At 34.2% G+C, this 25681-nt stretch overlaps 1 protein-coding gene and 2 pseudogenes across 2 annotated transcripts; 1 reads left to right on the forward strand and 2 right to left on the reverse strand.

Annotated features, from left to right (window-relative positions):
- The first annotated feature begins 5308 nt into the window (after positions 1–5308).
- LOC120130865 (protein DETOXIFICATION 41-like) lies at positions 5309–7744 on the forward strand. Of its 2 annotated transcripts, none has more exons than XM_039148017.1 (8): positions 5309–5688; positions 5774–6318; positions 6427–6513; positions 6597–6653; positions 6737–6975; positions 7091–7209; positions 7293–7379; positions 7504–7744. In XM_039148017.1, exons 1-8 carry the CDS (start codon positions 5374–5376, stop codon positions 7570–7572), a joined length of 1518 nt encoding a protein of 505 aa, XP_039003948.1. In that variant the 5' UTR covers positions 5309–5373; the 3' UTR covers positions 7573–7744. The 2 variants fall into 2 exon arrangements, with proteins under 2 accessions (XP_039003948.1, XP_039003949.1); XM_039148018.1 differs by having other exon boundaries at positions 7508–7744.
- Positions 7745–8194: 450 nt separating this feature from the next.
- On the reverse strand, positions 8195–12766 carry LOC120130852 (annotated as a pseudogene).
- A 4150-nt stretch (positions 12767–16916) lies between these two features.
- Positions 16917–21383, reverse strand: LOC120130533 (annotated as a pseudogene).
- Positions 21384–25681: the final 4298 nt, after the last annotated feature.

Below are 25681 nucleotides of genomic sequence, written 5' to 3' on the forward strand. Positions count from 1 at the left end.
TTTCAGTGTAGCAGCATGAAAATGCTTCGAATCTACAAATTCTGGCTCTACATCGAATAAGTACTGTAATGTTCCAGTCCAAACATTAACTGGAGCAAGTGCCACGTTCTCATAGCAGAAATAAGGAGACCCAATAGTATCTTCTGGAAGTGTTCTTTGAGTTATCTGATCTGATTTGGTATGAACCCCAAAACCAATCATTGGATTTAAAAGATGAATTTGCTCATAGTAGAAATAAGGAGACCCAATAGCATCTTCTGGAAGTGTTCTTTGAGTTATCTGATCTGGTTCGGTAGGAACCCCAGAACCGATCATTAGAATTGAAAGATGAACTGCATGATTGTCTTCATTAAGAAGCTTCTTTTCAAGCTTCCTCTGCTTCTTCCTTTTCAAAAATCATAGCCCAAGTTTCACCTTTGCTTGTAATTGGGGTCATTGCATAATGAATTTCTACCTTCTACTGGAAGAAATACGTCAGCAACTTTAGCCATTTGAGCAGCACATATAAAATCTTTCAACTCTGCAATTGATGAATCCAAACCACATCTTTCCATGGCTATTGAAACCTCAATCTCTGAATATCCTATTTTTATCAAGTATAACAGTTTATTCTCCTCATTAGAATCAGAATTCAGGATTCCCTCGGTATCAGAAAGAACTATCAATATCTGTGAAATCATCCTGAAAGATCGCTTCATAATCAGATGAGTTGTTATCAAAATCAACATGTTGCATGGGTGTGGATTTTTCAAGAGCCTGTACCACTGTATATGTAGTCTTACTATTACACCAAATTACTGTTCACATAAATTGGTTTCTCTCCCACAGAAAAGTATATTTTAGAGATGGCTTTCACTGAAAGATAATAAGCCACTGTGTCATCCTGGAACGGATTACCAAGCTATTTTCACTGCTCTGTCTGACTAAATCCCTCCAGATACAGAAAATGGTCATCTCATTCAGAAGACACATATCTCAGACGTTTTTATCAGAATGATTGAATACTTCTTAAGTTTGTGACAACATGAAGAGAATTTCAGTTACTTGATAACACTACTGTTTAGTGACACCAGAATGAGAGTATTCAAGATAAATAGATTTGGGGCACGAATAAAGCTACAAGTACCTACAACAGTTCATTGTCAAAATTGGACCTCGTGGGGATCATGACATTCCAGTCAAACAGACATTGAGAGTGAATCAGACAGATCTAGAGGGACATCTTGAGGGCCCATTTCAACTAGAAATAGAATATTGGGGCATTTTGAAGGCTCACAGCAATATGAATATTTGGGCATTCTTTGAGGCTCATCTCAACAAGAAGTAATGTTGAGCACACTTTTAACATCTGTATCAGCAAATGTTAGGGCATTTAAAAGGTTCTTTCAGACAGATCCATGTGGGGCATTTTGAAGGCTCAGATTAACAAGAAGAAAATGATGTGGCATGTTGAAAACCCCTTTCAATCAGAATTAGGAATATTGAATTATTCTGAATATTTATATCAGCAAAATGCTGGGGCATGCTGAAAGCCCCTTTCAATCAGAATCAGGACTGTTGATGCATTTTAAACACTTGTATTAGCCAATGTTGGGGCATGCTGAAGGCCCATATCATCCTGTGTCGAGATCATTGACTTGAACAAATATTTCTAATGAGACATAAAGATATGAAGAATGAAAATGGTGAAACAGTGACAATCGAGCTGACTATACATAATTGCTTCATTCATTAGGCAGTTATATCAGGGTCTTGTTGTTTAACAAATATTTACTCAACAATTATGGTTTCAAATACCCAATCTTCTTAACCATGTGTCACATAACAGTGTTTTCTTTGTTAATCTACATCATGGTTGCATGAATAAAGATGGTCCTCGGGCAAACCAGTCAATCCAGGGTTCAATTCCTCAAAATATCATCTTTGAATTTTGTATTTTGTGTGTCGGTGATGATTGAAAATATTTCTTTGAGATTCCTGGCAGTTAGTTTCAACCATAATGTTGAGGTTACGAAACTGTTTTTCACATCAGTTGTTGTTTGCTTGATGACATTGAATAAAGAGGCTCAGATTACATTACCCCTACTCCCATTGTTATTGGTGTTATCATTGCCAGCCAGGGTGAACGGAGTTTTCATCTATTTTGGTTTTATCATGGGCGTTTCATCTACAACAGCAAGAATTCCATGAACCTCCTTCAGTACATGGATCCTATAACTGATGTATTTCTATTTCCTACAAATGCTCATTACGGAAGAAAACGTGATCGATGTCACACTTGCCTTGTCCGAGATGATATCAAGATCAATTAGTGTCTCTTATTCAATTCAGCACTAGCCTATTTTGTGAATTTGACCAACTTTTTGGTCATGAAACACGCCAACATTTTACTTATATTCCCATTGAGTTTTGTTCTCAAGAGGTCTTGTGACATCATACAAAAGCTTTGAACACTGTGCAAAGAGCTTCACTGACCAGAAATCTGTGCATAAGTCACAAAAAAAGATGAATGTGTTGTCAAATGCTTTACGAACATCTGAGCTGAAACCACATGAGATGAAGAATGTGGTCAAATGTTTTACAAACCAGTGATTATGGTATTGAACCAATGTTGTTATCATATGGTTTTCCTTTATTGATACAAGATGAAGTTTGTCTTCCTCTACCCCAAGATTAGAAATGAGATATGATGAAGATTTCTTTCCACAGAAGGAAAACTGAAATTTTAAACAAGAAACTAGTGGCGCCTACTAAGGTTGAACAACAGGTTGTTGTTAAACATCTCGACATGATATGGTCCAAGTTTCCTTATTCAAGATCTGATTATATATGGATACATGAAAGGAATTGGGATAAATCTTCCTTGTAATGTGCTTCAAAGAGTCAAATTAGAACAGACTCTACTCTTCTAATTAATCCCTGCTGAGCCAGACATATCTACATCTACATCCTTCAAAGATGATAAATTTTCTCTTCAAATATGATAGATTCTCTTTTTAAAGATGACAGATTCTCTTTTCAAAGATGAAAGCTTTATTGAATTTCTACACAAGTCCCGACAAAGAAAGTTGGTTTTATCCAAGACAAAATGGGGCATCAAAGTCATAGTTCTGATTACAGCAAGAGTTCCACAAAAAACATTTCTTCTGAGACTTAAATGAAGCAAAGAAGGCACCAAGATACAAGTTGATCAGATGATTCTGCAGAAATGCAAGCTTGATAGCATAAGTTTCTACACTGATATCCAGAGGTAACATTGGCAATAAATGATGAAGTGAAGGAATACCAAGTTCACCACTTTGAAGTCAAATGAAGATTGCATCAACATTCATGCATTCATAAGAACATCATTTGCACAATAGACAATGCATTACATTGATACATCTGAGTGCATTCAAACATGAAGTTTTACAGATCTTCGGAAGAACAAGAAGATTCATGGTAAGAAATACCTTTTAAGAAGAATGTAGAATTCAAAACCTCGAATACAGGAATCATGCAAACATCTGAAGAAGAGATGGACGCAATCCACAAAAATGAGCATTATCTTGAGATTGGAGCATGTTACCCAATCAACATGTTATTTTGAAAAATAATGAGAAAACGATTTCCATAGTTTCTCATTCAATCTTTTTTAAAAATGAAATTATTGAAAAGTAAGAAAACGATTTCCTTAGTTTTTTTACTTAGTAAACTATTTCCCACATCTGTAAGTCCTACAGTGCATGATGTTTCCAAAAAGCCTTCGGGAGCTTTTTGATGATTTTAAAACCTTCGGGTCATCTGTAAGTCCTGCAGTGCATGATGTTTCCAAAAAGCCTTCGGGAGATTTTTGATGTTTTCAAAGCCTTAGGGTCATCTATAAGTCCTACAGTGCATGATGTGTCCAAAAAGCCTTCGGGAGCTTTTTGATGTTTTCAAAACCTTTGAGTCAGCTGTAAGCCCTACAGTGCAGAATGTTTCCAGGTAGAGTTCATAATGAGAATAACTCATCTGAAGAAGGAAGAAGAAGTTCATAATGAGAAGAACTTGTTCAACTTTTTGCTTGAATTCATCATTCGATGGATCAGCATTTCCAGGTAGAGTTCATAATGAGAAGAACTCATCTGAAGAAGGAAGAGGAAGTTCATAATGAGAAGAACTTGTTTAACCTTTTGTTCAAATCCATCACTTGATGGATCAACATTTCCAGGTAGAATTCATAATGAGAAGAACTCATCTGAAGAAGGAAGAAGAAGTTCATAATGAGAAGAACTTGTTCAACTAATTTCAATTTTTATAAGTTTTATTTATTTTAAATATATAGTTTTAATTTTGTTCATTATATGTTAATTTTATATGTTTACTTTTAATTATTATTACTATTATTATTATTTAGCCATATATATATTTATAATATTTATTTTATTATTAAAATCTTATTTAATTACTTTTAACTTATTTTAATCTTGTTTTAATATTTATTTATTTTTCAATATTAAGAAATTGCAGTCTTAAAACAACTGGATGTCCATTTTCTAATATTTTTAAATAAATAAATATCCTATTTTATAAATTATATATTAATTGTTTTAATTATTTATTTATTTTTTAATATCGAGGAAAAGAGCTGTCTTAAGGCACCTAGAAGTTATTTTCTGATATTTCTAAATAAATAAATATTTTATTTATAAATATAATTAATATATTTTTCATATATTTTAAAAATAGTATTATAAATTAAATATATTTTGAATTTTTAATAATAAGAGACAATTTATAATTAAAAAGTGTCAATTTTGGGCGTTGCAGGGATGCTAATCCTTCCCTAAACGTAACCGACCACGAATCCTTTTTTATTATTAAAAAGAACGAATTTTTGGTTATAAACGCATATCAGTTCATCTTTTAACTGATGTTTTCTTAAAACTCTTTTAAAAGATAATTTTTAGGTATTCGACCTACCTAACCCAAAAGGCCGATGGCGACTCCCAAATTATTTTAAAAACTATTTATTCACATCACTTTTCCCGCCAAGTAAGTAAAAAATTCGTTCCCGGACGAAAACCGGTTACGGCAGTAAGCATTTAGTTTGGCAACGAAAACCTCAAAACGGGAACAAGACATTGATACCCTCGACAACATTTGACCGCACCTGCACTTCAACTGAAACATACACAGTCAACAAATTTGTTAGCTTTATCTACTCCTCTCTTTTGTCTATCCAAGAAGAACGGTAGTTGACTTCTTTAATTACAATGCCACAAACCAACTAGTTTAAATATATTGGTTGTTAATTCTACCAGCTTAGTACATTTCAAAGCGTCAAACTTCAAGGAAAAAAAATAGCAATAATCTTTGCTAGATCCTTTACTTGGTTGCTGTTGTCTCACAATGGGTTCAGCTGCTCCGGAGTATCAACCATTGCTACTCGGTCTAGAGTCGCATTCTCACATACCCGATATATCATCCGTAGCGATCGAAGAGTTCCTGCAGCACAGGCCAGTCGCACTTCGATGGTGGCCGAGGCTTGTGGCATGGGAGTCCAGGCTTCTTTGGCTTCTATCAGGTTCTTCTATAGTAGTTTCCATTTTCAATTACATGCTCAGCTTTGTCACCTTAATGTTCACCGGACATCTGGGAGCTTTAGAGCTTGCCGGTGCTTCCATCGCCAGTGTTGGTATCCAGGGTCTTGCCTATGGAATCATGGTATTCTTCATTTACGAACAGTTCTCAGACTTTTGTACTTAATATCATATATTATCACTAACTATTTTGACTCTTTTTCTTACAGTTAGGCATGGCCAGTGCAGTGCAAACTGTGTGTGGGCAAGCCTATGGGGCTAAGCAATATTCAGCGATGGGAATCATTTGCCAAAGAGCAATAATCTTGCACTTGGGAGCAGCAGTTGTGTTAACATTTCTGTACTGGTTCTCTGGTGATGTCCTCCTGGCAATGGGCCAAACCGAGAGCATAGCTCAGAAAGGCCAAGTCTTTGCTCGAGGTTTGATCCCTCAAATTTATGCATTTTCCGTAAGTTGCCCAATGCAGAGGTTCTTGCAGGCACAGAATATAGTGAACCCTTTGGCCTATATGGCAGTTGGGGTATTTCTGGTGCATATTCTTCTCACTTGGATTGTTGTCTTTGTGTTGGACTATGGACTAATAGGAGCAGCTCTTACTCTCAGCCTCTCTTGGTGGTTTCTTGTCATTCTAAACGGACTTTATATCGTTTTTAGCCCTTCTTGTAAGAACACTTGGACTGGCTTATCCATTCGAGCCTTGTCTGGAATGTGGCCTTATTTCAAGCTCACTGTTGCTTCTGCTGTGATGCTTTGGTACGTGTCTCCTTTGTCCTAGACTTTAAATTAAACTCGTCAATCGAATGGATCGGGTTGGCTTTGCAGAGCTACTTTAAACTCATTTTTCTTCTTAAAATGATGCAGTTTGGAGATCTGGTACAGCCAAGGATTAGTGCTGATATCAGGGCTCCTTACTAATCCAACAATCTCATTGGATTCGATTTCAATCTGGTACGCCAATGCCCCTCACGTTACACTCACATTTTCGCTTCGAAAACTCGGTAAAATTCCTAATTCGGCTCATTTATTTTCAGCATGAATTACTTGAACTGGGACATGCAGTTCATGTTAGGCCTGAGTGCAGCTGCCAGGTTTGCAAAACCAACCAAACCTTAAAACTGGATAATTTCTTTACTTTTGGCACTTGATAAAACTCTGTATTCGTCATCGGCAGTGTTCGAGTGAGTAACGAGCTAGGAGCAGGCCATCCAAGGGTCGCGAAATTCTCGGTTTTCGTGGTGAATGGGACAAGCATATTGATCAGTACAGTTTTCAGTGTAATCGTCTTGGTATTCCGGGTTGCATTGAGCAAAGCATTTACTAGTGACTCTGAGGTTATTGAAGCAGTCTCGAACTTGACTCCACTGCTTGCCATCTCCGTTTTCCTAAACGGCATCCAGCCTATACTCTCAGGTGAAACAACACATATTCTTTCGAAATCGTGATCGAATCACAGCATCTGCAACTTCTTTTATCACCGAAACCGCATTAATTTACGCTCAGGTGCTTGTTTACGATGGAATTTCAGGGGTGGCAATAGGGAGTGGATGGCAAGCAATTGTGGCATATGTAAACCTGGCAACATACTACATTGTTGGTCTCCCAATTGGATGTGTTCTTGGGTTCAAAACTAGCTTAGGAGTAGCTGTGAGTTGATTCGTTCTCTCCAAATCTCTTCTTTTCCTCTCCCATTAACACTAAATTGGGTGTACAAATCTGAAACTATTCAGGGCATTTGGTGGGGGATGATCATTGGAGTCCTTCTGCAAACAATAACTCTTATTATTATTACTGCCAGAACCAATTGGAACAAGGAGGTATTGAACTTTGCATTAAGCAATCTAATCATCCAATGATCCGTACATCTCTTTCTTCAAGAACAAGCCAAATCATGTGTTTAAAAACATGGTATGATTTTAACAAATGGTGTGTGTTTTTTAGGTAGAAAAAGCTGCTGATCGATTGAGGGATTCAAGTAACGAGGGGACAGATTTGGTTACTCCACCATGAGAATTCTTCCTACAGTTTTCACTTTGAATAATACGAGGTTTTGAAATCATCAAGGCTGGTTATTGATTCACAAAAAAGGGGGGGGGGGTATTGTTGATTGATCCGAAATCATCCTCCACTGATACATCAAGTTTGGTATGTTGAACTACATTAAGCTGACCGCAATTTGAGACTTCATTGAATTTTTTAAAAAAATTGGGAGGGTTTTTTCCTTTTGGCTGAAAGTTCCATTTTTTTTTTGTCAAATTAACCCAAATATAACGAAATAGTAAAAATTTTATCCTTATTAAAATATTGACGTCGTCTATTTTTCTTTTTCTTTCATATCGAAGTAAATTTAATAAAAAATAAATAAAAGTCGGTTCAAAAGAAACGCAATAAAGTTGGACTAAAATGACTAAGCTAATAAAGTTATAAGCAAAAAGAAAGTGATTTTATTAATAACGACAGAAAAACAAATACAAAAGAAAGTCGAATATTTTTATGTTAGGGGCACAAATTCTGAATTATAATAATTGCAAGTTGCAACTAATCTAAATAATTAATATTATTTGATGAGTTGGCCAGAAAAGAATCACACAATCATATTCTTCATAAAATAAATGGTATTTATTTCAAGGGCAGATGGTACAATTTTACCGTCGAGCAAGACAGCAACAACCAATTATAAATAACCAAAAAAAGTATGGATAAAATAAAACAATCAATATTCCCCTTGGTGATATATGTATATATATATATATAGTCAATAAGCATGCTAAGCAAAACACCATTGGAGGAGCATTTGGGAACTCCCCTTACTACATTTCCTATAACTTTTTAACCCCAAACATCTGCTATATTATTTCCTTCTTTTTTCATCCCATTTTCCTTTTGGCTTGATCTTTCCTTTTGCAGAACCAATAACATTAATTAAAGAAACAAGAAAAGCGCCATCCTTGTATGTGTCATGGTCTGTGCGCTGGACCGTGTGCCAAAGGCTGCTCATGAAAGATGTAGGGGAAGCTAGCATTCAAGTTACAGATTTTACAGCAAATAATAGAGAAAATAGGCATGTATTAGATTCCAGTACCTGAAAGGTATGGAGGCCAATCAAAGGATAGACCTGAAATTTTCAACAGGGTCCGACTCTTCAAGCATCGATGCTGCCTGGAGGCAATCTACGGCTTCTGCAAGCCGACCATCATCCTTATGTACCATACCTAAGTGGTACCAAGCCTTACGGTTGGTAGGTTCGATCCTCAATGCATCTGAGAGTACAGTTCTTGCCACAGGCAATGCAACTGACCCCATCTTAGCCAACAATGCACCAATCTGTACCTTGGACGGTACAAAATGTGGGTCTAGCAGACTAGCATTGATATGTGAAGTCAATGCTTCATGGAATTCTCCACGTACTTCGTGCGCAAAACCTGGAATATTGTTAAACAAACCATTAATGCCATTACAATACCTAGATTCTGGAATTTCTCCCATTTAGTTCTCCGTAAAATTCTACACAAGTGTTCCTTTCTTGACATTTACCAATTCATAAACCTTTTATTGCTAAAATTCACAACAGATTTAATAATAATAATATCCATAACTTAATTCCTACATCAACAGCAATGATAAAAAACCAAGTTAGACAATGTCGAGCAATGCAATGCAGACTGCAAACTACAAAAAGGTTCCCTAAATCAGCCACCATTCAATGATATGTTCTCACTCAGAGCTCTGCATTAACCTTTAAGAATCGTCAGAGAGGCACCATCTGTAGCCTCATGTGGAGCAAGAGTTGATAGATGGAAAGAATGTTAAGATTAGAGTCGAACGAAGTGAACGAAGTTTCAAATATGCTTTTTTCAAATCTCTAAACACTGATGGCTTGAGTTTTCAAATGCCATAACAAAGAAAGAAACAAAAAAGAAAAATCATACTCCAATAAATGAGAATCGTTAGTTTGACTTGAACGTATAGATCTACTCCAATAAATAGAAAAGAAAAATCATAAAAAAGAAGACTCATTCAGTAAAAAAAAATGGGTTTCGAATCTTGCCTTCTGTATGCAGCAATTCCGCGGAATACTGTTTCATTTCTCTGGCTTTTTGCACACATACTTCTACATCCTTCCAGTGTGAAAGACTAGCGTACAGATTTGCAAGGCCATACCAAACTTCATATTCTTTTACTTTATCATCAACCTATCAGTAAAAATAACCAAGTTTAATTTAGAAGCAATGACAACCAAAATATCAAACATTTATAACACTCAACAGAACACAACTAAGCCTCTCAAGGGCTAGGCCTAACCAAGAATTTTTTCATGAAGAAGAAAAGAGAAAATAAAACGTGTAACAAAAATAGCAATGTATTTGAAACAGTAAAAAATAATTAGACAACACCTATAGAAAAGAAAATATCAGCAAATTCCAATAGAGAGCTTTTTAATCAAAAACAAAAGTGACAAACTAAGCCTTTTTCCCATTAAATGGATTCATATTTAATGACATTGCTCTGTTTGGATCCCATGCTTTCCCATTATGCACTGTCTGGATCCATATTTTTTTCATAAGATTAGTAAAATCATAAAAGTCCCACATGAAATAATCCCTCAACATATTTCTATCCTCTACCAAATCATGTCACCATCATATATCATGCACAACTGACTGACAAGTCTAAAAGGGACTCTAGTTCTGCTATCTTTTATAGGAAAACATCTTCCACGAGACAATTATGTGAACCCATTTTCACTATTTTTTTTTTATAAAAACCCATTTTCACTATTGTTTCAAGGGAGAGCTTCAAACAACTTGATGCAAGCCTCGATGTTTGGAACTCAAAATCAACATAAATCTCAATTGGTAACATAATTAAAACACAATGATTGGGCATACTTGTTCCTTAAAACAAGAATCTTGCTTCATCATTCAAGCGACATAATTAAAGCACAATGATTAGACATATTTTTTCCTTAAAATAAGAATCTTGCTTCATCATTCAAGTAACGGAAAGTGGTTTACTGAGCTGAGATTTTTATGGAAAAAGTGCAATGTAACAGTCTATGCCACATGGTACTACTAGTGCAGACATAATGCATTAGGGGCATTTAAATGTGGCTTAAGGCTAAAGCAAATCATAAAAACACTATTATGAAAAGAACTTTTTATTACTTAAACCAAATTAAGAAATAAAATATGTTATTCGAACCTGAGAATCAAGTTTCACATGACCAAATGATTTTCTTTGGGCCTGAACCAATGCAAGGAGATGACGATAAGTATCAATAGCTTCCATGGGTTGTGACTGGGAGACCTTCAATTTTGCTTTCAGCCTGAGAAGTGGTCCTTGCTCCCATTTGCCAGTCTCATCCAATGCAGCATCAGTGACTATCTCAGCCTCGGCAAATCGCTGTTGAGCTGACAAAATTAGAGCAAGCAATCTCCAACCCTTTAATACAGAACCACCAGTCACATCAATGTACTTCTTTGCAAATCGCAAAGCAGCATTCAAATTCCGCTGCTCTGCATAATGAACTCCCAATTCAAAGATTACATCAGGATTATCCTGCTCAAGGGAAAGTGCTGAATTTAAAGATTTAAGTGATTCATTCTGAAGACGGGACCTTTCAAAGTCAGAGGGAGAAACTTTAGCTTGCTTTCCCAAACAAATACCTAACATACGAAGACAAACACCATTCAGATGTTCATCCACCCCTTTTGCATTATCCACTGCTCTTTGTGCATATCCTGCTCCCTCAGCTGCAAGATGAGGATCCTCACTACAGATCTTAGCAGCCAACAACAATGATGTGAGATCATTAGGTTTTTCGTTTATATTCAGAGACTTTCTCAATATATTCAAGGCAGCTTTGTTCTGGCCCGCACCACTGCAACAAAGTGCTAAGAAATTCCAGCGCTCAGTACGATGAAATACTCCAGGCTTGAGCTCTTCAAGTTGCTTTGCTAAAGCAGGAGTTAGGCCGCATAAAGAAAGCGCATACATTAAGTGATCCATAACAGATGGATCCCACTGGATAACGCCCTGGTGAAATTTTTGCATAACAACCAACAAAAGCACAATAGCCTCTTCCAAATTATTTTTGGGTACATAAGCACCATCAGCTTGAGCACCTAAGCTAGGAGGGCCAGCCTCCAACCCACTATGCAAGAGAAAAACTGCAAATGCTTTCTGAATTCTTGCACAGCAATCGTGGTCCATGTTCCACGGATTGAGCAATACACGTCTATAAGTAGCCATTGCTTCTTGATAGTTACCAGCCTCCTTCAAAAGCTCTGGAAGTAGCTCAACCGCTTTACTAACCGTCTCCTGCAATCGACTCTCAACTTGGGCATCAGATATTCCATGAGGAAATATCTTCCCCACAGCATCAAGCACATTTGTACAATCCTTAGCAGCCTCTACAAAACCAATGAAAACAACATTCAACTTTCTTTCCCTGAGGTATAAAAAAGAATAAGAGAGGCATATCATTCCTTTTTAAGTAAGATTAAAACATAAAGGAAGGTGAAATGTGAAGCTTTTCCGGTACCGTTAAACTTTCCGAGCTTTTGAAGCGACTTGGCCTTTAAGTAAACCCCTTCAAGAACGAGCTTGGCAGCTTGTTGGTTCTGCGAATCACGATTTACACCATCATTGTGATAAAAAGAAAAAAAAGATTTAGAAGACAGAGAAGAAGAAGAATTGGAATAAGAAATCTCATTACGGAAGGTTGCAGCCCTTGGATTGCAGATTGCATATCAATCCCATCTAATACCCGAATTGCTGCTTCTACATTTCCTCTTTGATACTCTAATCTTCCCAAAAGAGTCCTCGCTTCCTTCAAAAGCACAAAATAATCAAATCCTAAACTGCCCCAATTCCGAGATCACCCAAAAACATAACATTTGAAAAAAAAACAACAAACCTCAGAATTGAGAGACAAGCGTTCGCGTAAAGAAGATTCGGCTTCTTGAATGTTGCCCCGGTCGAGTTCGGCTTCGACATCTGCTGTACTCATGGAAGTCCCATTGGCAGAAAACTCTCGCCCCTTTGGACCATTTTCATCATCGGACATTGTTTATGGTTTTCTATTTGGTTTGATTATTAATATGTCAGTTATTTCGTAAGAAGATTGCTTGGACATTGACGCATCTTTGTTGGTGTTGAGGATCTGCAAAATAAAGAAAGAAAATGAGGCGAGGCGAGAGAGTTTCGGATGCGTTTGCGGTCCAAACTCCACACTCTCTTTATTCCTCTCATTTATTTTAGTATAAGCGCCAAAAACCGTAAAACTTCCCAATACAAATTAATCCTTTCTCCTATTCCTATACAGCTATACTTGTTTCAAGGTTTCTCTTTTATTAGGCTAAACTATGTATTTAGGACCTAAACTTTCAATTTTTTTCAAAATCATACTTAACATTTAATTTTCATTTTACTTTAGTATCTCATCGTTAAAAACTTAACGTATTTAACACCTAAACTATCAGTTTTGGTCCGTTTTAGTATCTAAACTTTCATTTTATTCAAAACTTAACATTAAATTTTGAAAGGGTACTAAAATGAAACAAAAAACTAAAGTTTTTAAAGGCAGGGTACTAAAATGAAATAAAAATTAAAATTTTGGTATGATTTTAGAAAAAAATTAAAAGTTTAGATATTAAAATAGACAAAAACTTATACTTAGATACTAAATGCATAATTTACCGCTTTTATTATTAGGCTTAATGATCATTTGCCCGTATATTATTTTTTTTCGTTTTCCTCTTGTACTAAAATGAAATAAAAATTAAAATTTTGGTATGATTTTAGAAAAAAATTAAAAGTTTAGATATTAAAATAGACAAAAACTTATACTTAGATACTAAATGCATAATTTACCGCTTTTATTATTAGGCTTAATGATCATTTGCCCGTATATATATTTTTTTCGTTTTCCTCTTAAATGTATGTTTTTTTTATAGTTTTGCCTCTTATAAGTATCATCAATTAAAATGTGTCATATGATAATTTTGATAGACTAATTTTAAATAAAAAGAATAAATAATATGTTAAATTATAGGTAAAATGACATACAAAATTCCCGAACTTTGAAAAAATCAACGTAGTTTTCATCCTATTTCTTGAATTAATATGATTCCTCAACTTAAAAAAAATTTAATGTGATCATTTGATCAACGAAACTATTACTTTCGACTGATGTGACATGTCAAGCGTACTAATGTTCTTTGTTTAAGAACTGTTAATTTCCTTAAATTCCATTATTTAAATGTTCTAATATATGTAAAAGGAAAAAACCCCACTTTTTGTAGAGGGAGATAGTTATCTTTGAAATTTGAACTATTTCTTTGGGGGTAGCTTTTAACAATGCTACGATGATTCATAAAAAAGGGCATTTGTTGAAATTGCTTGTACTTGGAAGAAGAAGAAGAAGAAGAAGAAGAAGAAGAAGAAGAAGAAGAATTGGGGGTAGCTTTTAACAATGCTACGATGATTCATAAAAAAGGGCATTTGTTGAAATTGCTTGTACTTGGAAGAAGAAGAAGAAGAAGAAGAAGAGAAGAAGAAGAAGAAGAAGAAGAAGAAGAAGAAGAAAAGAAGAAGAAGAAGAAGAAGAAGAGAAGAAGAAGAAGAAGAAGAAGAAAAAAGAAGAAGAAAGAAAGAAGAAGAAGAAGAGAAGAAGAAAAGAAGAAGAAGAAGAAGAAGAAGAAGAAGAGAAGAAGAAGGAGAGAAAGGAGAAGAAGAAGGAGAAGAAGAGAAAAAAGAAGAGAAGAGAAGAAGAAGAAGGAAAAGGAGAAGAAGAAAAGAAGAAGAAGAAGAAGAAGAAGAAGAAAAGAAGAGAAAAGAAGAAGAAGAAGAAGAAGAAGAAAGAGAGAAGAAAAGAAGAAGAATAAGAAAGAAGAAGAAGAAGAAGAAGAAGAAGAAGAAGAAGAAAAGAAGAAGAAGAAGAAGAAGAAGAAGAAGAAGAAGAAGAAGAAGAAGAAAAGAAGAAGAAGAGAAGAGAAGAAGAAAGAAGAAGAGAAGAAGAGAAGAAGAAGGAGAAGAAGAAGAAGAAGAAAAGAAGAGAAGAAGAAGAAGAAGAAGAGAAAGAAGAAGAGAAGAGAAGAAAAGAGAAGAGGAAAAGAAAAAGGAGAAGAAGAAAAGAAGAGAAAAAGAAGAAAAGAAGGAGAAGAAAGGAGAAGAAGAAGAAGAGAAAGGAGAAGAAGAAGGAAGAAGAAGGAGAAGAAGAAGGAGAAGAGAAGAAGAAGAAGAAGAAAAGAAGAAGGAGAAGAAGGAGAAGAAGAGAGAAGAAGAAGAAGAAGGAAAGAAGAAGAAGAAGAAGAAGGAGAAGAAGAAAAGAGAAGAAGGAGAAAGAAGAGAGAAGAAGAAAAGAAGAAGAAGAGGAGAAAAGAAGAAGAGAAAAGAAGAAGAAGAATAAGAAGAAGAAGAAAGAAGAAGAAAAGAAGAAGAAGAAGAAGAAGAAGAAAGAAGAGAAGAAGAAGGAAAGAAGAAGAAGAAGGAGAAGAAAAGAAGAAGGAGAAGAAGAGAAAAAGAGAAGAAGGAGAAGAAGAGAAGAAGGTAGAAGAGAAGGAGAAGAAGAGAAGAAGGAGAAGAAGAAGAGAAGAGAAGAGAAGAAGAAGAAGAAGAAGAAGAGAAGAAGAAGAAGAAAAGAAAAGAAGAAGAAGAAGAAGAAGAAGAAGAAGAAAGAAGAAGAGAGAAGAAGAAAAGAAGAGGAAAGAAGAAGAGAAGAGAAGAAGAGAAAAGGAGAGAGAAGAGAGAAGAAGGAGAAGAAGAAAAAGAGAGAAGAAGAAGAAGAAGAGAAGAAGAAGAAGAAGAGAAGAAGAAGAAGAGAAGAGAAGAAAAGAAGAAGAAGGAGAAGAAAGAAGAAGAGAAGAAAAAGAGAAGAGAAGAAGAAGAAAAAGAAGAAGGAGAAGAATAAGAAGAAGAGAGAGAAGAAGAAGAAGAGAAGAAGAAGAAGAAGAAGAAAAGAAGAGAAAGAAGAAGGAAGAAAAAGAAGAAGAAGAAAGAAGAGAAGAAGAAGAGAAGAAGAAGAAGAAGAAGAAGAAGAAGAAGAAAAGAAAGAAGAGAAGAAGAAGAAGAAGAAGAAAAAGAAGAAGAAGAAGAAGAAAAGAAGAAGAAGAGAAGAAGAAGAAGAAGAAGAAGAAGAAGAAGAAGAAGAAGAAGAAGAGAAAAGAAGAAAGAAGAAGAAGAAGAAGAAGAAGAAGAAGAAGAAGAAGAAGAAGAAGAAAAGAAGAAGAGAAGAAGAAGAAGAAGAAGAAGAAGAAGAAGAAGAAGAAGAAGAAGAAGAAGAAGAAGAAGAAGAAGAAGAAGAAGAAGAAGAAGAAGAAGAAGAAGAAGAAGAAGAAGAAGAAGAAGAAGAAGAAGAAGAAGAAGACATAGCGCCAAAGCAATCCCTTTTTCAGCATCTAACCACAAAATAATCAACTGAGGTGCACTCTCAGAACCCCATAAATTATGAACAAAAGAATGAACTGAGCATTGGCTTAAGAGAACATGCCTGAGCTGTTGGCATTATTTTTTACGGGTTTTAGTGGATTCTTTTTGAAACAAATCCATAAACAAAACAACGAGGTGTAACTATGAAGAGCAGGCAACACCGAGAGCTATTAACATTTTCTTTGATAAATGAGGGATTTTGTTGTTCCTTTGCTGATGGGTCTTAAGTTGAAAGTATGAAGAAATGAGGACCAAAAGAGGGTACATATTTATTCAAGCCAATAGGGCTTGGTTGCCCAAATTTCTGTTGCTTCGGGTAATGGTTATTTCAGCCATGGAAATTATTTTTGAGCTTTAGTTTCTCTCAGTTACGGTGAGTTTTGTGTAAAAGAAAATGATTTAACTGTAGCATTAGTCCCTGAAGTCTCTAGAGTTTCTGAAATTGAAAGCTTTTATAGTGACCAAAATAGAAAAGAAGAAAATAGTTGAGTGTTGAATGGTATAATTTATCCAATTTATAACCGCAGGAATTAACGGAACCATCGGTCAATGACGAAAAACGTTGGTCAAACTCTTTTTTTTTAAAACATTGGTCAAACTCTTTTTTTTTCTAGTTGGAGGGTCACATTGATTTTTTTTTTAGAGTTTAGTAACCTCGGGTGTCTTTTTGCCTAAATTTTAATATCTTATTTTTATTGGAGCAAATAATAATTCAAACAACTATAATAAACTCAACATTTGTTTGTATGGTGCGAAACTTTTTGGATATTCAATGATTTCATACATATATGCAAATATTTTTCAGCTACAACATGTACTTATGCAACCATCCATCAACAATATTATTTTTGTTATAATTCAATTCTGTGAGATAACTCATTCAGTCTGATTTTGATGATTAATCAAACTTTGATGACAATTCGATGATATTAACCTCATATAAACTCTTCAATTTACTCAAAACGTACCTAAGATGACCCAGTAAAACTACAAAAAATCCGGTTTAGTGCTATTGAGGATGGAAGGAAGTGGTGCAACTATAGGAAATGGGTATATTGCCCTTTTCGCCAACCAGATATCTTCAAAGAGTTGGCTGGAGTTTAACGAACTTCAACTATACAAATGACTTCTTCAAGCTCTGTCGTTTAAACTCGGCATCTCTTAGCAAGGTAATCACATCCGCTATAGACCTCCAACCCTGGCTGGTCAAGTTGATCTTCATTATAGCAGGCACATCGCTTGCTCATCTTTCCCGTCAATGCAATTTCTAAAGGTCTCTGAACCAAACTCGGGAAGCCATTATCGCACCAGACCTGATGAAAGTCATACAATATAAAGCACAAGGATACTTAGAGATGCTTCAAAATGTTTCATCATCTGGGTAACAACTCAACTACCTGCTCATTTTAGCAGATGCCATTAATAAAAGAAAAAATCAATTGGGGGGGTATTAAACCTACTCGTTAGCAAAAAAAAGAAAGACAGAGGCCAAATATAACTGCATAAAAGAGGACGAACATAATATTGTGTTAGTTTGTGCGTGATTTGAGCTTTTTGTGTGCACAAGTGTGCTCTGACCATTTCTGGAACCTCAATGATAACTTAAATCATGTGAAGATGCCAGTAGCATATGCTCAAACTAAAAGTAAGAAGTATCAAGGAAATAATTATTTACAATATTATGAAATCAACAAACATATGTTAGCAGGCTAAGAAGTATGAAATAATTATTTACACTATTATGAAATCAACAAACGTATGTTAGCAGGCTCCATTATCTTTCCCTGTCTTAGATATCTCTCATCGTAGTTTTTGGCTATATTTACTGTATGTGAGAGGTCCAGGAAATAATTAGTTTTAAAAAAAGGGAAAGGAGCCCATTGGAACTTTGGGGTTATATTAGCTTGCACGTTATTGATGCTTCTATGACATGTCTAGACAGAAGTTAGCAGGTTAACTTATTCAGCTTTTCACTTTACATATATTATAGAAGAAACAAAAAGGATTTTCAGGAGATTAACCATTTTTGTTGGCAGGTAAGAGCAGGGTGCAACTTTCAGTAGGCTACTGAGCTTTGCTAAAGTTAAATTGGAAGGTTTTCCAGCTCAATTTCAAAGCTGTTAAGGTACATAACTCTCCACCATCATCTTGACTCCATCTTGACTTGCAACTAGGTTGTTTAGCTTCCATTTCTTTTTGTTTCTCCATGAGCTGTGCTCCTCTAGCAGCCTTCGCTTCTGCTCCCTTTAGATACTTTGTTGGATTTCCTTGGCTATCATAGTAGAGACCCACAAGCCTTCCAACAAATCTGCAAATACATCAAAGGAACTAGAATCATATCCAATCCAAAATAGAAATAAGAAGCTGATTTTCCCAATGCACTTTGGTTGGCATTTTTGGCAGTGCACCCATGTCATCATGACTCGACTCTAGCAAGGGTATAGGATTTGTGACTGATTCATCAGACATGAACATTCCATTCTTCTTCCATTCGATGTTCCTTTTTTTCCATGAATTTCCAGCACTAACGCTTTTTGGTTCTACTTCTACAATGTTCCTCAATCTGTTATCTCAGCACTTCTGTTCTTCTCTTTTCAGTATCTTTTTTCATAATTTTTTTTTAATTTCACTGCTGTAATTGTTTATCTTAGTTCTTCAATAATATCTGGAAGCAATCAGTGTCTGTATGAATTACTTGAATTATAGACAAGTATCATAATTAAATAAGAAGGAAATTGATGGGGTAAGGGGAGAAAGAAGGTGAAGAAAGCTTTCGTTGGCGCATTAATTTGGTTCAATTGGCCGCAAAGTTCCCCAACTCTGTTCAAGAAATCTGATTCAACTCCCATATCATTGTCAAAGTCTAGCTGTGTCAACATGGGGATGGCACTAAAATGTTAAGTCTAAGTAACATAGTCAAGTTCCAAATTCACTCAAACCTAAAGCCCAAAATTGGATACTTAAAAAATGAAGTAGAGAACACTAGTACTTTAGTGGTTTTAGAACTCAAAGTATCTGTGGGACATGTTAGACACGTGTTTTCTTCTTGATAGATTTGAATTCAAAATTATCAATGTCCAAGAGTTTACAAAGAAATCGGGACAAAAAAGTGTTCATTGAAGAATTAATGCAATAAGGGACTCACCTGTAGCTTCTGATGTAGAAGTCTCGCCATCCAACCACACTATGAACCTACAAACATGAATAACTGAATGAGACAGATTAACTTTAAAACCAATATATGGAATAGACAAGAAGCGTGTAAAAACACCAAAGAGGCCCACCCTGTACTTATATCTTTCAACAGTACAAAGTTAGTGTTACAGAAATGAAAACAAAGTAATTTACTGGAATGATATTCATTGCAGAAAAATGAATCTATACATATAAATAAATAATCATGTGACAAATATGCCAGCTAAAAGTATTTGTAAGAGAAAAACAAATCTAAATGTTGGGGGAAAAAAGATGCCAAAAGGTAACCTAAGCACTTCTTTATAGTGTAGTTTCCCTTTTGCTTCTGAGTCTGACTAATGGTTAACCTCCATTAACTTGCGGAGAGATCAAAGGAAAGGGCACACTTATAACAGTATACCGCTAAAAGGGAAGAGGAAATACATCATTACCTCGGTGCTGGATAAACCTCACAAAGAATCTGTAAGTCCATCTCCTGTTTGAAAAATGAAGAAACAAGAGATTAAATATATTTACAATGCTAAAAACTGAAAATTTATATAACAGCTATTAGATGTGTAATATTTTCTAAAAGAGAACAACTTCATACACAATTTGTTTATTTTGTCAATATAGGTACCAAATGGATACACTCTGCATGTGCATACCTTCATTACTGTTCAAAACCTCACTGTGTCACTGTTCTGTTTGTATTTACATCATAACCTGAGGTTAAACCTAGAAGTGAAGTTCATTCTATGTGGTATGAATGAGCAATTAAATTTGTCAAGCATACAGAAATTAACAAGAAATAAGAAGAAAATAGGCATATATCTAGCACGTGCTTAAATGTTCCCAATTTTCATATCTATTAAAGCATAGCTCATGAATCAATCTGATTCCGGAATTTCTTAGAATTCAGTCCAAACTTTTACTGACGTCCTTTTTATTTGCATTAAAGGCTGTTGGCTCTATACGACTATAATACTCTTATGTTTCTGATGGCTCTAATAGAAGATGGTCATTGACACAAGCATTATGGAAGCAACATTAGTATCCTGATTATCTTCTAGAGATGGTTCTAGAGTTTATCATTCAGAACTTTCTCCTCAGTTGAATAATGGCATGTTAGAATGTTAAAGTTAACCAACCATCAATCCTTCCATGACTGTCTAGCAAGAATATGTAAATATCAATTCCTTCAAATTGGTTTCTGTTTTATTTCATGGTGAAGCTAGGAATAAAAGGATATTGATTCAGTACCAACAACCAATTGGTTTAGTGGGATGAGGCACTAGATTCCGCAAGGTAAGAGGTTCAAACCCTGACATTTGCGAATGGAGCAAACTGAGTTGGGAGGGTCACCCTCGCCTTTGCAGTACCCAATCTGTATTAGTTAGTCAATAGATCAGATACCAGTGATTAATTAAAAAAAAAGATATTGATTCAGTCATTTGATTTATGAAGAACCATAATTAGCCATTTAAGTCATTTTCACTACAACTGAAAACCCTCAAAACCATCCTGACAATTAAGCCGAAGGATCACAACGCTTACCTGTAAAATTTCCAGAAACAAATGCACGGGAGGCATCTCTGAATCATCAAGAATATACAGAAAAGTGAAATCAGTAAGTTTGGAAATATAGTGAAAACATGCAATTGGCATATGAAGATAGCCCAACAATGAACACACTACTTGAATTTGAACATGTAATAGCAACTAATCAGCAGATAATATGTGTAAACATACATCTGAAAAGAAACAAATAGAGATGCTCAATATAAACTACTTGAATATCCAAAATCCAATTAAAGAAAACAAACCAACCTTCCAGCAAAATGATGGTAACCTCCTCCAACACCATAGTGAGACTTTCCTTTTGTAACATCAAATACGGATCTAATCACATAGTATTCAAACCGGATTATCATTTTAGAACATTTTTATATTATATAATAATATGACGAATAAAGCAAAAGAAAGTACCCCAGAATTCCTAAGAGTATGGGTAATGATTCATCAGTTCCATTAGACAGAGCCAGCTCTTGAGCAGAGAACAATTTCTGCAAATGGGATGGAAGGGAAAACCTGTAAAGATTTAAAATTGAGGAGAAAAGCGATGAGAGCGACCAGAAGTGACAACCCAAAGAAAGCAGAGGCTATAAATTTCTTTGCTGAAGATGCCATTGTTTCCGGTGCTGAGCTTTGAATTGAACTTTACGAATTTTAATGTTCTTTTGTTTTCTATTTTCTTCAATTTGGTCAAAGAACGAGTATTTTGATAAAATATTTATTTTAAAATGAAAATGAAAATGAAATGTCATGGTACTAAATATTAAATATACCTGATCAGGTTGATCCAATTTATCGATCCGTTTAAAATATTAAGTATTTATTTTGAAAATATCTAATTTTTCAGGTTAGATACTCAACCCATTAAAGTTTTCGGGTTTTCGAGCCGGGTCCGGATCACAAAATATTGTTTAACTAGATACTCGTTTTATTATATATTTTTATTTTAATTTATATTAAATTTTTATTTATAATTTTCAAATTATTTCACTCTAACATTCAAAATTCAAAATTTCTTAAATTTTACTATTATAAAATTCTAAATTATTAATTTCTTAAATTATTTCACATTAATATTCTAAATTATTTTTTAAAATATTTATTTTAACTTCTAAACATTTGAAATTTAATTATACCTTTTTAGTTTAATTTTTGTTTCTTTTAGTTACATAATTTGAATTTTTTTTAACTTTATGAGTGAATTATATATTTATAGACCTTTAAATTTTAAATTTTAAATTTTAAATTTTTTCTATATAATTTTAAAAAAAACTAATTTAAAGAAAAAATAAAAAATTATGAATCGGGTACCTGTGACCTGAAAATACAAGTATTCGGATTTTTCAAATACTCGACTTACAAATACAAGAATGTAAAAGGCCGGAACACAAGCTGACATTTTGTTATCCGAAAATTTCAAATAGCCAATAATACAAATACTCGATTTTAAACATCCTATTTAATACATGCATTTTGAAGAAAAAAATATTAAATATAATATTCATAATTTTAAAATATTTAATGCAATATTTATATTTTAATAACATTTTAAAGATATATTATATGAATGATCGATTAATTGAATAAACTACATTTATAATCACTCAATTACAAATGGGTTTTATTTTCACCATTGATTTTTTTAATCATACCACTTAATTAATTAAACGATATTAATTAATTAAACGATACTAATCAATTAATTTGTTGTTATTTTGGTCATGTTGAGTTACTTGATCGATGGAATAGGCCAAGAGGTGGGTGAATTGGCAATAAAAAATTTGGTGGAAACTTTTGCAGAAAATTGAAAATACTTGCACAGCGATTTAGAGTGGTTCGACTTTCTCAACCAAAGTCTATATCCACTGCCTTATCTATCCACACTAAGGATTTTTCACAAATTCACTAATTTGTCTTTCTTTTGAGGACAAAGAGTAACCTTACAAATCCCTCAAGAATTATACCCCAAATTCTTGAGAACACTTTCTCCCAAAGAGAACAATACAAATTTTACAAACTTACAAGAAACTTCTCACAAGGAAAGATGTTTGCACAATTCTAGAATAAAGAAAGAACACTCAAGAATAATACAATTGAGCACAATAAGTGTTCTTGAAAGTAAAATGAATATTGAATGAAATAGGCTTGAAAATGCTCAAACTTGATGTTTGATGCTTTCTCTTTGATTCTCTAGCTTCTCTTCTTAATTATTGTTGATCAATGGCTCCTAAGCTTGTTTAAATACTCCTTGAATCACTTCTGAATGTTGGGGATCATTAGTGGAATCAATAGAGTCGTTAGTGTGTGAAAACATTTAATAAAATCAGTTGGGAGCGTATGTGCATCGATGCATAGTCAAAGTGCATCGGTGCATCAAGTGTAAAATTCAATATTTCGACCGTTGGAGACATAGTGCATTTCAAACAAGCCCGGAGTGGATCAATACATGGTATGTGCATCGATGCATAAAATGCATTCGATGTTTCAAACAAGCCTGGAGTGCATCGATGCATGGTATATGCATCGATGTATAAAATGCATTCGATGTTTTAACAAAATCTTGAGTGCACGATGCTATGTGCTCGATGCATAAATGCATTCAAAATGGGGTGCATCGATGCATCAATGAGTGCATCGGTGCATCCCTTCACAATTTTTTTTGGCTCGTTTTGGTTCGAAATATTTGTGAAAATTGTTTAAAAATTTAAGTAAAAACACAATTTTACACTTTAGTAGGATTAAAATTGAACTTTGAAGACTTGGAATATTTGATATTCGAATAATTATATCGAATACTTAGAAAATCTTTTAATATCTTAAAATTCATTTAACTAATTTTTATACGAAATATCAAAATGTTTCAACAATCTCTCATTTGATGTACAAACACTGAGTAATTTTAAGATTTTCTTTGAAAATAATTTTTGTAAACAATTTTGAAAATTTACTCCCCCTTACTATAATACATATTTTCTCCCTGTTTTTGTTAAATAAAAAAGACTCTAAAAATCATTTTTAAACAAGAAATTAAATGACTCCATGAATAAATGTTAGCCATTAGTTTCATAAAACAATATTCATAAATTAATGTGTAATGGAGAATTGGTCATATATATCTAAATGATGCAAAAATTAAGATAAAAATTCAAACAAACCAAATAAGTATTAAGTTCAAATATTCAACCATTCAAAACATAAATCCAAACATATAATCACCCAAGACAAAATTATCCAAGAACATCAAAATGTTTATCAATCCAAGTTCTAAATCCAAGAAGGCATGACAAGTAAAGATCTACTCTATCGAAGGATCGGAAGAAGGAGAATAATGTGCTCGCACTTTGAGTATGAGAGCATTCATGCGTTCATGCATCTCCCGTTAAAATTCATTTATCTGAGACTCCATGAAAGCAAACCTTAGATCAAATGACTCCATAAATGTTCGAAAATATGGAGGCATTTGTTCCCCATGCTGTGTCGGTTCCGGTGCCGGAGAATCATTGTTGAAAGATCTCTTTCATTATCTATCCCATTATCGCCTTAACCAAAAACATCAGCAATTGTTTTTGAATTGATAAAAATGACTTGTCCTAAGAGATATGATCGTATGCCTATGGTTTCGGTTTGAAGAACATTTTGAACACAGATCGCATTTGAGTAAAAAATGCGAACTAATTGTTGAAAGATAATGGGTTGAATTTGGCACAACTTATCAAATTTCTAGGAAGGAAGGACAGGAAGATATTTAAAGTTAATATCTTTCATTCCTTGAATGGAAGAGATATATTCCTCTCGAATTTTGTAGGATTGGAAATGACTAACAAACTTATCGTATAATTCATCTCGACGACGACCGGGTTGGTTGAAGCAAGAGTTGAGAATGGTTAACTCGGGTTTGGATTTTGTGGTGGAGGAGGAATAGAAGGACGGTTTGATCGACTCAATGAGGACCTAGGTCGTATAGGGTTTGACATGATTTAAGAAGTTGGAATAAGGAATGTAACCTACAATTTGAAAACACATATATGCAATTCAATCAATCCCAAAACTCAATTGAGTCCGTAATATTTCAAGGTTCTCTAAACCGAATCCTAATGGGCAAAGTTTTGAAAAACTATTTGAAAAATTATGTTTGAAGATCATAAAATGAATAGTTCTCATGAAAACAACATAATTGAATCAAAAACATTAATTAAACCATTGATTTTTGATTTTTTTTTAATTTTGAAATTCAAAAATATTCTCGAAAAATTGAGTGTTTTTGATGAAATTGGTTGTAAAATTTAGTTTCTAAACACTAAACAATTAATTCCCGATATAATGTTCATCTTAGAACTAATCAAAACTAGTCCTAAGCTCAAACAATAATAAAACAGAGGTTTTAGAGATATTACCTTGAGAAATTCGGATTTTGTGAGAATATGATGATTTTGCACTAATTTGATGATTCCAATAGGTTTATAAGATGAAGAACAATTGGATTTCGACTTTAAACCAATGATTTTGAGCAAATGGAGATTTTAGGGTTGAGAGAGAGGCTTACTACGATCAGAGGGTGTTTAAAGGGTTTTGAGAAAATGAAGAATTTTAGGGTTTTAAACCCAAAATCCTGACGAGTGTATCGATGCATGGCAGTGTGCATCGATAGACATTCAAGGAATGCATCGGTGCATCTTCATGATGTATCGATGCATATTCAAGGAATGCATCGATGCACTGAATAGTGTATCGATGCATTATGCACAAAAATGTCAAAAATTCATTTTAAACATTTAAAATGCTAAATTAATTAGCTCTAGTGGAATTGGCAACACATATTTTGAAAATTAACAATGTTCAATCAATCAAATCTAACTTTAAACATTATTTGAACATATAATTAATTTTTCACTAAAAAACATAAACTCCTCCTAACTAATAGCAAAGAATGTAATCAAAA

This window comes from Hibiscus syriacus, unplaced genomic scaffold (genome assembly GCF_006381635.1).
Source record: "Hibiscus syriacus cultivar Baekdansim isolate YM2019G1 unplaced genomic scaffold, ASM638163v2 tig00110548_pilon, whole genome shotgun sequence".
Taxonomy (NCBI): Eukaryota; Viridiplantae; Streptophyta; class Magnoliopsida; order Malvales; family Malvaceae; genus Hibiscus; species Hibiscus syriacus.

Bases quoted from the DNA above. Each gene is read 5' to 3' on its own strand.
- LOC120130865 (XM_039148017.1), top strand. From the start codon at position 5,374: ATGGGTTCAGCTGCTCCGGAGTATCAACCATTGCTACTCGGTCTAGAG. The intron at 6,654-6,736 runs GTTTGCAAAACC...CGTCATCGGCAG, and splicing joins GGCCTGAGTGCAGCTGCCAG to TGTTCGAGTGAGTAACGAGC. The intron at 7,210-7,292 runs GTGAGTTGATTC...GAAACTATTCAG, and splicing joins AAACTAGCTTAGGAGTAGCT to GGCATTTGGTGGGGGATGAT.